This window comes from Rattus norvegicus, chromosome 7 (genome assembly GCF_021556685.1).
Source record: "Rattus norvegicus strain SHRSP/BbbUtx chromosome 7, alternate assembly SHRSP_T2T, whole genome shotgun sequence".
Taxonomy (NCBI): Eukaryota; Metazoa; Chordata; class Mammalia; order Rodentia; family Muridae; genus Rattus; species Rattus norvegicus.
In genome coordinates this window covers 142,630,990-142,642,940 of record NC_141540.1, presented here as the reverse complement: position 1 = coordinate 142,642,940, position 11,951 = coordinate 142,630,990, and the positions used below count along the sequence as shown (strand labels likewise).

At 51.5% G+C, this 11,951-nt stretch overlaps 1 protein-coding gene across 2 annotated transcripts; it reads left to right on the top strand.

The window, feature by feature from the left end:
• The first annotated feature begins 4,619 nt into the window (after nucleotides 1-4,619).
• Krt4 (keratin 4) lies at nucleotides 4,620-10,585 on the top strand. Of its 2 annotated transcripts, none has more exons than XM_087557604.1 (9): nucleotides 4,620-5,179; nucleotides 6,370-6,584; nucleotides 7,497-7,557; nucleotides 7,953-8,048; nucleotides 8,452-8,616; nucleotides 8,756-8,881; nucleotides 9,358-9,578; nucleotides 9,793-9,827; nucleotides 9,926-10,585. In XM_087557604.1, the coding sequence occupies exons 1-9, from the start codon at nucleotides 4,691-4,693 to the stop codon at nucleotides 10,102-10,104; spliced, it is 1,587 nt and encodes a 528-aa protein (XP_087413730.1). In that variant the 5' UTR covers nucleotides 4,620-4,690; the 3' UTR covers nucleotides 10,105-10,585.
• The last annotated feature ends 1,366 nt before the right edge of the window (nucleotides 10,586-11,951 follow it).

Below are 11,951 nucleotides of genomic sequence, written 5' to 3'. Positions count from 1 at the left end.
GCACCCTGGGGAACAGGAACGTGACAGCTGGACAGCACTCACCTCTGGGGTGCTGACCTAGCTCACTCAGCAGACTCCTGCACAGCCGCCTCAGAACCAGGCGGACTTTGGGTAGATCTCACCTTTTGCCGCTATTGACTGTGTGAACTTGGGCTGAGTCCTGTTCATCTCCAAGCCTAGTTTCTTCCTTGTAGAAAAGGGTGGCTGTGAGGCGGACATGAGAAGCTCGTGAGTCCTCCCTCCCCTCCCCTTCCCTAGACTTCAGGATTCTCTGCACAGACTTCAGGTGATTTCTCCTCAGAGCCCCCCACATCTAGCCACCAATATGAACACACATTTAATTGGATTGTGTATTTTATAGATACATTGATTTGCCCCAGAATTCAACAGGGACACAGGGTTCTCTCTCCACTTTCCAACTTAGAAAAATGGAGGCTTCTAGGCGTTAGCTTGCAGTAACCCTGTAGGACAGATGATGTGGTGGCTAGGGCTTTGATTTCAAGCCCTGTCCCTTTCCTGCTGAAGTTCCCTCCACTCTCCCTGCTTCCTGTGTCCTAGAAGACTTCCTTTCCTCAGCTGCCTGCATCTCCTCCCCAACCTGTACTCCATTTCTCACTGACGTACAAAAGGCTGAGGTCCAGCTATTTCTACTCTACTCCATCTTGCCTACAGTGCAGTCAGAGCCTCTCCGCCTGCCTTAACACCGTTGGGCACTCCAGGCAGAAGCTTAGGCTCTCAATTTTGCTCCCCAGAGGACTCAGGAAGGTGGGTACAAAGGTTGGAGGAATACAAGCAGAGATTCTGAAACAAATCCTGTCTGGGGACATGGGGCTTTGACTTGGCAAACAATGCTCCCTGAACCCCCCCCCCCAATGCACCCCTGAGCATTTTCTCCAGGGGCCTCACCAGCACTTGTAGACCTTTAGGGTTGAGATCTCAGGTCCTTGGATTCTCTGACATGTCTCTTCAACAGCCTGTGATCCAAACATTGTTAACCCCATTTCCGCTTATTATATTGTGTATACTAAAGCACAGAGCAGTTAGGTAACCTCTTAGGAACACAGAGCACTTCATGTAGAATCAAAAAAAAATGTTGCCCCAAAGTTCAAGCCTGTCACTGGGTTATGCTACCTACGGAGAAAAAGAAATCAGCAGGCAGTCTAAACTGTTACTTCATAGGATCGAAACCAGGCTGCTGGTGGTAGCGGGAGACTGGAGGGAGCTGCATGCTTGAAAACCACAACACATTAACAGCAGAGTCAAAAACACCTTCTGGGATGGTAAACCAGGGCTTGGAAACTGAGCGACATGGTTTGTCCAAGCTCAGAAGTGACTTTACCGACCCAGAACCTTCCCACAAGGCACTCCCAGTTGAGGGATTCAGGGGGTGGGGGGTGGAAGGCCACCTGCAAGGGTGGGGCTGGTGTGCTATGGCCTGTTTTCTCTCTCTGTTGCACCAAAAGCTTCATCGAATGTGCTTTGGCAGTCGGAAGTGTTGAAAGCCCCTGCTGGCACACACCAGGGGCAGGAGATGGAGCAACTGATCCATGGACTTTTCTGGCTTTCCTTCCTCCCAGCTCCCTGGGTCTCCTGAGCATCTCTGAACCCTTGGTTGGCTCTGGTTCCCTCAGAGTGACTCAGGCCATGGGGCAATTGGGGTTAGGTGACCCAGTGGAGCAGGGGCACCCACCTGACCAGGGAGAGCAAGGCATTTTCCCACACTGTTCCCCAGGTTAGGGCTGACAGTGTTGGAGGCCTCAGCATCCGTAATCCCTAGTTGAATGGGAAGGCTTCGCCTCCTGCACTCGGAAAGCTCCGAGCGAACACACCCTCCCACTCCTATTCCATGCCTGACAGCAACCGGCTTACTCCTCAGAGCCTGGCTTGGGCAGGTGGCCAAAGGACTCTGGGTCACCAAGGACAGCAGCAAAAGCAAGAGCTGTGTGTGCACAGGGCTGCAGTGGGAGTGTGGGACTGACTTTCAGCTGTCACCTCCTGGTGGACAGTTGTCTTTGCCCCTCTTCCCACGGGGCCTAAAGACGGTCTCACTTGGGAAGTTCTTGCTTGCATCTACCTGCAGTTTCTTATCTCCAGGGTGAGGATTCTGTAAAGCATTGGCAATTCTGATTTAATAAACTCACAGGATGTGGATTGAGGCCAGAACATTTTTTGAGCTGGATTTAGCATAAGATTCGTGACTATATCAATTTGGAATTAGCTGATTGGAGGGCACAAGACCAGCCATTGAGGACCATATTGTGACTTATTGAGGACCTCTTAGGACAAGGTCACACACAAACGAAGTCAGTGATTGTAGGGACAGAAGGGAGCTGAACTGGAACATTCTGTGTTCCCCCCAAGACTCTGCTACTGTTCTGGTGGGACATCGACTGTGCGTGGCTGAGAATTCTGCATGGTGTAGACATCCGTACAAAACAATGTCTACTCAAAGGTTAAGGTCATGAACTTTGAGGTGACGCCTTCAGCACTGGCTTCCTAAAATCCATTATTTTTGAGCTGTTGTATCTCAGGCTAGTAACAGGACCTTTCTGAGCCGTTTTGAGTTAGAACTGCAAAGAATAAAACTGTCCCAAGGAAAAGCCACCATTGTCCAGCATGTGGCAGGCATTCTAAGAGGCTTGCTTCTACCCAGAATGCACTGGGCTTCCCCCCTCCTGCTTTTGTCTGAAGGGATGGGGCACATGCTTCACGTAACCGCCAGGGAGGTCTTTGGTCATGACTTTGTCATTTGGATGACCCCAGGCACAAAATGAGACTGCTCTTGCCATTTCTCTGAAGATGTCCACCTCCCTCTAGTCCTGGAGTCCTTTTTGTTCAGTACTTGACATGACCATTGATTGTGTCAGTTCTCCCAAACTTGGAGTATTACAGTCTGAGATACACGACTTAGTGATATGGCGTGAGTCCCCCCCAGGCTTCATCTGTCAAATCCCCGTCAGAGCCTTAGCACCCATGGAGGACAGAGATGTGGGGATGTGTGCAGAGAGAAGCTCTCAGAACACCCCTCAGGGGGCCCTTGACATCTCCAGTTGTTGTTACCTTCCTGATAGGGCATGCCTACTCCCAGACTTGGGGTGGACACACAAAAGCCTGATTGCTATTGTCCCACAGTCCCCATGCCCTTTGAATCACCGAGATTGACTCAAAACTGGTGCCCAGCAGACACTGGGGGTGGTGGTGGAGGGGCAGCACCTCCTCACTCTGCCGTGCTTGCCCATATGCAGCTTTTTTCTGCATATGCCGTGGGTCTCGGCTCTAGCCTCCCCAGCCCTCGAGCAGGTTTACAGTGGGCAGCTGGACAGTGACAGGGCAGAGGTGGAGGGGAGACCTGGAAGGACTGTTGGTTGGGTTCCTGGACTGTCTGGCCTTCCCTGTGTCTCCATCCCTATGGCCTGACCTGTGCTCACCCTCACCCTAAGTTCTCTGTATATCAAGGAAGCTTTTGGGGGACATGGGTGTGGTTCAGGCCAGTGGGGTTATCCATGTGCTGGTGGTTGCTCTTTCTCACATCTGGGTCATTTTCTCAATGATGGACTTCCTAGTCCCTGGACAGGAGAGAACAGGTGACTTTGGTCTCCTATGTGTTAGACACCTTGGATATACTGTCTTATCAACTATGCACAGGGACAGGTCTTGTTTTATCTATAAGGTCTCAGAGGGGTCAAGTGACCCACCCCAGACTGCAGAGTTAGTTAGGGAGAGATGAATAGACTCTGTCTAGGCCAGTCGCCCTCAGCTAGGAGGAACCCAAGTACTAGGAGCAGAACTACGATTTTGCATCTCACACATGGCCCTGAATTACCTACCATCAGTCTGCCAAAGCAGTCCCCAGCATCAAGGATGTTAGGAACCTCTTTCTAGAATTCTGGGGCCACATCAGTAAAACCAGACGTGCTGTGTTTTGGGGAAGCCCCAGGGTGGCTATGGGCCACATAGTGGAATCCAACCAGGGGCTCCTCTGGGTCTTGGTTGGAAAGGCTACGTAGGTGGATCTGTAAGAGAAGGGCCTTGTTTCATAGGTGAACAAAGGGTTAGGAACACCCGGTGGATAAGGATGACAGATAGAGGCCCAAGAGCTGATTCTGACAGCTTATCAAGTGCCCATCCACGATCACAATCTCTCTTGCCTTGAGAGGAAAGGTAAACATTTGCATTCTTTCCAATTTATGAGTACTGATCTCAGGGAGCAGTTTGCACAGGCCAGGGTGTGTAACCAGGCAATGCTAGGCCTGGAACCCAGGTTCTTAGGTTCCAGCATCCCCGGCCTAAAGTAGGGGTGATCAGACTAGGTGTCTGTAGCAGGAGCCCCATGAGGCTGGGAAGGAAGGAGGAAGGGCAGTGGGGCTTTGCAAGGCTGAGTCAGGTGGGCTGTGGTACAAGAGGCCCTGGGGCACTGGCTCAGGGAGGGATGAGACGGTAAGCTGTGCCCTCTCAGTGACTTTTCTAGGTGTGCTTAGTGACATGTTCAGCAGGTGCGAGAGAGATGGGCCGTTGCCAAAGGCCCAGCCCAGAGATACTTCGGATTTTTCCCTTTATGCCCCTGCAACCAAGCCCTGCCTCTCCAGCGCATATAAGCTGCAAGGGCCACGGGTTCTGGCATTGACATTCAGGACCTAGCTCTTGCTTCGCTTCGGTTCTACGCTCGTCGCAGCTGCCTCATCTCTCAGCCATGATCTCCAGACAGTCAAGCGTCCGCGGAGTCTCCCGGGGCTTTAGCAGTGGCTCAGCTGTTGCCGGTGGAGTCAAGCGGGTGGCCTTCAGCTCAGCCTCCATGTCTGGGGGTGCCGGGCGCTGCTCCTCTGGGGGTTTCGGCAGCAGGAGTCTTTACAACCTCGGGGGTCACAAGAGTATCTCCATGAGCGTGGCTGGGTCCTGCCAAGGCGGTGGCTACGGCGGTGCCGGAGGCTTCGGTGTTGGAGGATACGGTGCTGGGTTTGGTGCCGGTGGTTTTGGCGGTGGCTTTGGAGGCTCCTTCAACGGCCGAGGCGGTCCTGGTTTCCCTGTCTGTCCTGCTGGAGGTATTCAGGAAGTCACCATCAACCAGAGCCTGCTGACACCTCTTCAGGTGGAAATTGACCCAGAGATCCAGAAAATCCGCACAGCAGAGCGCGAGCAGATCAAGACCCTCAACAACAAATTTGCTTCCTTCATCGACAAGGCGAGTGAGCCCGACTTTTGCAGAGGGTGGTGGGGTGAGGGTTTCTAAGCCCCCGGCCCTGGGTCTTAGGCAGGAGGTCACCTCATACCTACTTCTGACTCCGGGCGAAACTCCTTGTCTCTGAGGCTCCTTGAAGAGCAGAGGAGATGTTCTTTGCCGTTTTTAGCCCAGCTTCCATTTTTTTTTTAGGCAAGACCTGGAGATCTTCCTATGTAGTTCAATTGTAGCCCTGCATCAAGGGGTCTGGTTATTCAGAGTTCTATGGCTAGGGCCCAATGCAGGGCTCTAGCCCAGGCTGTTCTGGGTTGCTGGGCATCAAAGTTTTGGTTTCTTTAGGTGTTTGAGGCAAGAGTGAACCCCTTGGAGGAGATGAGTGGGTACACTGGCTTGAACAGGCCTGTAGTAGCTCGTGGAGGCTTTACCGCTACCTTGAGAGCAGACTTGAGCTCCAGACTAAGAGTTCTCTGTGCTCGCTGGCTGCATCTCATTTCATCTCAGCCTTTAGGTTCAGAAGGCAGGTGTCTTGTCGATTGCACGTAACATGGAGATGCTCTGCCAGACCACTCCTTTGGCTGGCCTGGCTAGGTGCATTAGAGGGTGAAGGCTCCAGGAAGTCCTTGGCAGGATGGATTCTAGCTGAGTCTTAGAACATGTCTGGGCTATTTGCAGTTAGACTTAATTGTATACAGATTCAGGGGACAAGGCTTTCCTATGTAGCTCATATTGGTTTCAAACATATCATCCTCCTGCCTCAGCCTCCCGAGTGCTGGACCACATGTGGGCATCACCGTGCCTTAGCTTACTTTGAAAGTCTTTAGTGAACTTGTCTGTCCTTCACCGTGGGTCTGTATCCTTTGAATGCAAACACCTGCCAACTGTGTGTGTACCTTGTGTCTTATTTGATTTGATTATTTCCCAGATGCTCTGTTCTTTAGCCCTGCATCTGGGCCCTTGGTCTGCTGTGGTTAGAAATGTTATGTTATGTTCTCCAAGCTCTGTGTCCCACAGACCACTATAGTCCCAGAAACATGCTTGTCATGATGGTGCTCTGGGTTTGCTATGAGGTGGTCCAAGCTGTGTGACACTTAGATGGTCTGGATGCCTGGCCTGCCTAGGCTGATGCTGGTCTCAGACACCCTTCTGCCAAAGCATATGGGTCTTACGAGGGACCTGTGTCTTTTTCAACACAGGTGCGGTTTTTAGAGCAACAGAACAAAGTCCTGGAGACCAAATGGAACCTCCTCCAGCAGCAGACAACCACCACATCCCCCAGAAACCTGGATCCTTTCTTTGAGACGTACATCAACGCCTTAAGGAAGAACCTGGACACTTTGAGCAATGACAAAGGTCGCCTACAGTCAGAGCTGAAGCTCATGCAGGACAGTGTGGAGGACTTCAAGACCAAGTACGTGGAGAGAGGGAGGGCTGGCCCACACCCAGGCCTCTCTCCAGCATCTTGGGACCTCAGGCTCTGAGGAATCCAAAGCTGGGGTAGAAAGCTCCTCTAAGCTGGCTTCCATATTCAAATGGCCACATTTTTATAGGTGGAGGCCAAGTGACCACCAGTTGCCTGAATTAGTGTTAGTTTTAGGTTCCTGGGTTTGCTGTGCACAGAGAGGTTCAGAAATACAATGGATCAATAGTAGCATTAGCCTGCTCATGGGTTGGAATTTAGTCTGGTAAATATCTTGAAAAGAGCTAACTGAATGTTGGTTAGTGTGTGGCTTTCATAGTATTTAATAGGGGTAGTATTCTTACCTTATGTTTGTGAGAATTGAGTGGAATGAGAATTATGTAGGACACACAGGGGACATACAGGGACACACAGGGGACACACAGGGACACACAGGGGTCATTCAGGGACACACAGGGACACCCAGGGACACACAGGGAACACACAGGGGACACACAGGAGACACACACTATGCAATAGCTTTTCTTTTGTCCTCTGTAGGATGAGGCTGAGGAAATGACCACACTCATACACCAAGGAAAGGGAACTGACCCAGAATTTAAAACCAGGACATTTAATCTGCCACAACCCGAAGGACAGTCTTTCCAATGATGTAATCTGATCACTGTGATGAGGTTTTTCCTTTACAACTTATCCCCTCCAAACAGTCTTTTCTATTTCATGTCTCTGAATGAACAGGGCTGAGGCTGTTAGGCTCATGGGTCGTATGTTAGGTGAATATCTACGAACACTTGATGTTGTTCATGATCTGGGCATTCCCACTCTTAGAGCTTGAGACGTAGTAGTGGACCCGGGAGAAATATCTCACGGTGGCCTTCTGTCTTCCTGTCCCCCACCCCCCAGGTATGAGGAAGAGATCAACAAGCGCACAGCTGCAGAGAACGACTTTGTGGTCCTCAAGAAAGTAAGCCAGGAAGGATATCAGGAAGAACTTACAGCAACCCCCCCTTCCTGTTGGAAGTGGTCTTGGCTTAAGCCATGTGTTTGGTCTATCTCTCTGCCTGTCTTTGCCTGCCTTGTCCTTATTTGAAATTGTGTTATCAAAGGAAGTGGGGGGGGGAGGTGTGAGATCTAAAAGAAGTAACTGTGTGAGGAGAACCCATCTGGACTGTGCTATTCTGATGGCTCTAGAGGCAGAACAAGACAAGTGTGCATAGTGACCTTGCACAGCCTATAAAAGTGTGTAAGGGAACTTAGAGGTGTTGGTCGACATTTCTGCTCCCGCTGTGATCCTACCTCCCTGTTTCTTCTCCTGCATCCCTTCATCCTCCTCCCCTTTCTTCTCCTCTACCTCTGTAGGATGTGGATGCTGCTTACATGATCAAGGTGGAGTTAGAGGCCAAAATGGAAAGCCTTAAGGATGAGATCAACTTCATGAGAGTCCTCTATGAAGCGGTGAGGCCTCCATTTTCCGTGTAGAGGAAGACAACCCCTATCTGTTGGGCTGTGGGTTGGAAGTCATGGTTCTTAATAGATTCCAGCAACTTAGGTCAAGGCAGTGGGTTCTTGGCAAGGTCTTGGCAAGGTCATGGGGAGAAAGAACGAGGGATTCCATGGAGAGTTTCTCAGAACCAGATTTCCTAGAGGAGAGGCTTAGAGCTGGAGGTTGCATGGGGGAGAGCTCTTTGTTGTCCTAAATGTTTCCGTTCCATTGCCTTCCACCCAATACATAGAGAGAGTGTCTGGCCCATTACATAGAACATTTATGGTCTCGGGAGACTCATCAGCCTCATTTCCCAGTCAGAGGTCAGGAGAAAATGACTCTACTGGGGTCTGATGTGAGACGCGTGCTTTGTAGGAGCTGTCCCAGATGCAGACACATGTCTCAGACACATCTGTGGTGCTGTCCATGGATAATAACCGGAACCTGGACCTGGACGGCATCATCGCTGAGGTCCGAGCCCAGTATGAGGAGATTGCTCGAAAGAGCAAGGCTGAGGTTGAGTCCTGGTACCAGATCAAGGTAGGCGCATGAGACGAGTCCATCCTGCAGGTGCCACCGACCCTCACTTCACCGGGGATTTCGTGGCTATCCTTTCATCTCTGTCTACCCTCACTGGCTCTGGTGTGCAACCTTAGAGTCCTGTTTGCTTGGGTATCAGGTCCAGCAGCTCCAGATGTCAGCTGACCAGCACGGAGATAGCCTGAAGAGCACCAAGAATGAGATCTCAGAACTCAACAGGATGATCCAGAGGATACGGTCCGAGATTGAGAACATCAAGAAGCAGGTGGGTGTGGGTGCCTTTGTGGTGGATAAGCACTGGAAGACTCTAGGCTTGGCTGTGGGGCCTCCGTGCATCATGACACCGATTACACAGCATACCCAAACACAGGGCTCCTGGCTAGTCTTCCCTGGCTTTTGTTTATCTTTATCTTGTTGATCTGTGAGGTTGTGGGTGGGCTCGGCAGTCTTGCGGGGACATGGATGGGACTTCCCCCGAACCCCTAGACATGGTTTCTCTGTGTAGCCCTGGCTGTCCTGGATTTCACTGTAGACCAGACTGGCCTCTCACGGAGATCCACCTGCCTCTGCATCCTGAGTGCTGGAATTAAAGGAGTGTACCACCAATAAAGGCAGGCTAGGAATGGGATGCTCAGGTCACAAAACGACGGGAAGAACAGACAGGATCCTAACATCTTAACCAAAGGAAGCTGGCCCAGGGGTGAAGTCCTCTAAAGTACCCATTAATGTCCCTGTCCACAGTCCCAGACTCTGCAGGCATCTGTGGCTGATGCAGAGCAACGTGGAGAGCTGGCCCTCAAAGATGCCTACACCAAACGCGCAGACCTGGAGACTGCACTGCAGAAGGCCAAGGAGGACCTGGCCCGGCTGATGAGGGACTACCAGGAGCTCATGAATGTCAAGCTGGCCCTGGATGTGGAGATCGCCACCTACCGCAAGCTACTGGAGGGCGAGGAGTGCAGGTGAGGGAGGTTTGAGTATTAGAAGCCAGACTCTGCTAGGCGTCTCACTTCAGGCTTCAGTGCTGGGCTGGTACGTTCTGACCAGGGCCATCAGGTTGACAGTCAGCTGTTATGGTGTGGCTGCTCAAGGCTGAGATAGCATCACATAATATCTGCAAGTCGAAGGAGGAGGGGGTTCTGTTCTGAATGGCTCATGGCTCTCTCTTCCCCACAGGATGTCTGGAGAATGCAAGAGTGCTGTGAGCATCTGTAAGTACCTTCCCCACCTGCCATCTGTCCCTCCCGATCTGGGTTGGGGACTGCTGGCACTCACTGAGAATAACTGTGGACTTTGTCTCTCCTTCCAGCCGTAGTTGGTGGCAGTGCCAGCATTGGTGGCAGCGGTGGCATCGGCCTTGGCCTGGGTAGCGGTTTTGGCTCTGGTTCCTGTTCTGGAAGTGGCTTCGGATTTGGTGGCGGTATTTATGGCAGCTCTGGTACCAAGATCACCTCTTCCGCCACCATCACCAAGAGATCCCCACGATAGACAAGACAGGATCCTGATGGCCTTCAGCCCTGATATCTCTTGTGTATCCTTCACTTCACCCCCCACCCCCAGTCTTCCTTCCTGGTGCTCATATTGTTAGTCTCCCTCCTCTGCCTTGGTTCCTCAGTTCCAGGATGACCTTCTTGGCCATGGTGTGGCCTCTGCCCTCCTGGAGCCTCGTAGCTTCTTCTCAACTTGGGCCGAGTGACCCCCCTGCATGGGAGGGGTGTCTGATTTCACCCCAATGGACAGAGGGAATGAAGAGCAGGAACTCCTTCTGCAGAAGTACAGGGTCACTCTCGGCCCCTCCAGTCACACCAGCCCCCACCTGATCCTGGACATCCATCTGCTACAACGACACTCATTCTCCATCCCCTGACAGCAACGGGCTCTGTCCGGTTGAGACAAAGACTGCTTGGTGTCCTGTTCAGCCCTGCTCCTCTCTCTACTCATCCCCAATAAAAATGCTTTTTGTCATTCATTTCTGAGTACTTGGCTCTGTTTCCTGGGAAGAAGGCTCCAGGAGCCCATCTACTCAGATAATTTAGGTAAAGGTCTGAGGATCTGTCTGTACAGATCAAAGTCGCCTACTGTTTCCTCAGGTTCCTGTTTCTGAGGTGCAGAAAGTAAGGCTGCCAGAGATGCAGGATAGGGACCCAAAGACTGCCCAGAGGTCAGGGGAACAGATTCACGAAACCCCCAACTGTATAAAGGATGCTTGTGGTAGGGCAACCTGGGGCAGGATGTCTCAGTGCTGAACCTGGGATCAGCCTGGAGGAAGAGGCTGTTTGGATGTATACAGGGCATCTGATAGTCCAATGCCTTAATGTGTATAGACAAAGAAGCCTATAGAATATAGTGTGGCCTCAGTGTCTAGCAAGCACTCTTTAGCTCATCTTTGCTGGTGCTTGGGGTCTAACCCCAGGCCCTGTATATGTGTGCTCTTTGGGCTATATACCCCAGTCAGAGGCCTTCCTATTTTGTGCAGTTCCATGTTTTGGGCTAAATATCAATGGGCTTGAGAGGTTTTCAGAAACCTATTCTGAGAACCAACAAGGTCATAAGTGTTGGATGAAGGAGAGCAGACACTGTCTTTCAGGGCTGGGAGGCTTTGCTCACTTCTCCACTTCATTGAGCTAACCAGGCTTCAGTTTGCTGCTGTCCCTGAGAGGAGGACAGGGAAGTGGGAATCTTATTGATTGGATGGTCCCTGGAAGATTCTACTTGGGGCAGTGCTGCAGGGGAGAGGGCAGTCTGAGGAGAGTTCCCTGTTTCAGTCCTGGATCAGAACAGATGGGTGACATAGCTCCCTTCTGCAGCCTGACCCAACCCTCCTTCTGCAGGTGAAGACTTTCCCCTTGAATTCTGGCTTGATGGTACCAGTTGGGAGAAATGGAAAGATTCTGCCCAAGCCAGGAGTTGCCCATGGGGTCCTCAGGCCGACCCTGAGGTTGTATGGGGTTTCTCTCCCTCTGAGATAGAACAGAGAGCTTTAATCTGGGGTTATGTTCTTGGGAGAGGTTCCTGGCCCAGAGAGATCTGTCTTTCTGGGGCCCAGCCCTGATCTCTCCATTGTCTGTCCTGGGCTTGTTGCCCTGTGTGTCATGCGTGAGCAGGAAGCAGTTGCAGCCTTTGAGCCTGTCAAGCAGATTGCATTTCTTCTCCCACTGTACCCTGCCCCTGGGAAAAGGCCCACACAGCAGTTTTTTTGTTGTTTGTTTCTGGGGTGGGGAAGAGGAGTTAAGGGTTGACAGTGAGGACAAATCTCCTGACTCTTCAACCAGAAGACCAAAGGCTGCCCTAGTCCCTTCCCCTCATGTTTCTGTTTAAGAGGAATGTGGGAGTAA

Bases quoted from the DNA above. Each gene is read 5' to 3' on its own strand.
- Krt4 (XM_087557604.1), top strand. From the start codon at position 4,691: ATGATCTCCAGACAGTCAAGCGTCCGCGGAGTCTCCCGGGGCTTTAGC. The intron at 7,558-7,952 runs GTAAGCCAGGAA...CTACCTCTGTAG, and splicing joins ACTTTGTGGTCCTCAAGAAA to GATGTGGATGCTGCTTACAT. The intron at 8,617-8,755 runs GTAGGCGCATGA...CTTGGGTATCAG, and splicing joins AGTCCTGGTACCAGATCAAG to GTCCAGCAGCTCCAGATGTC.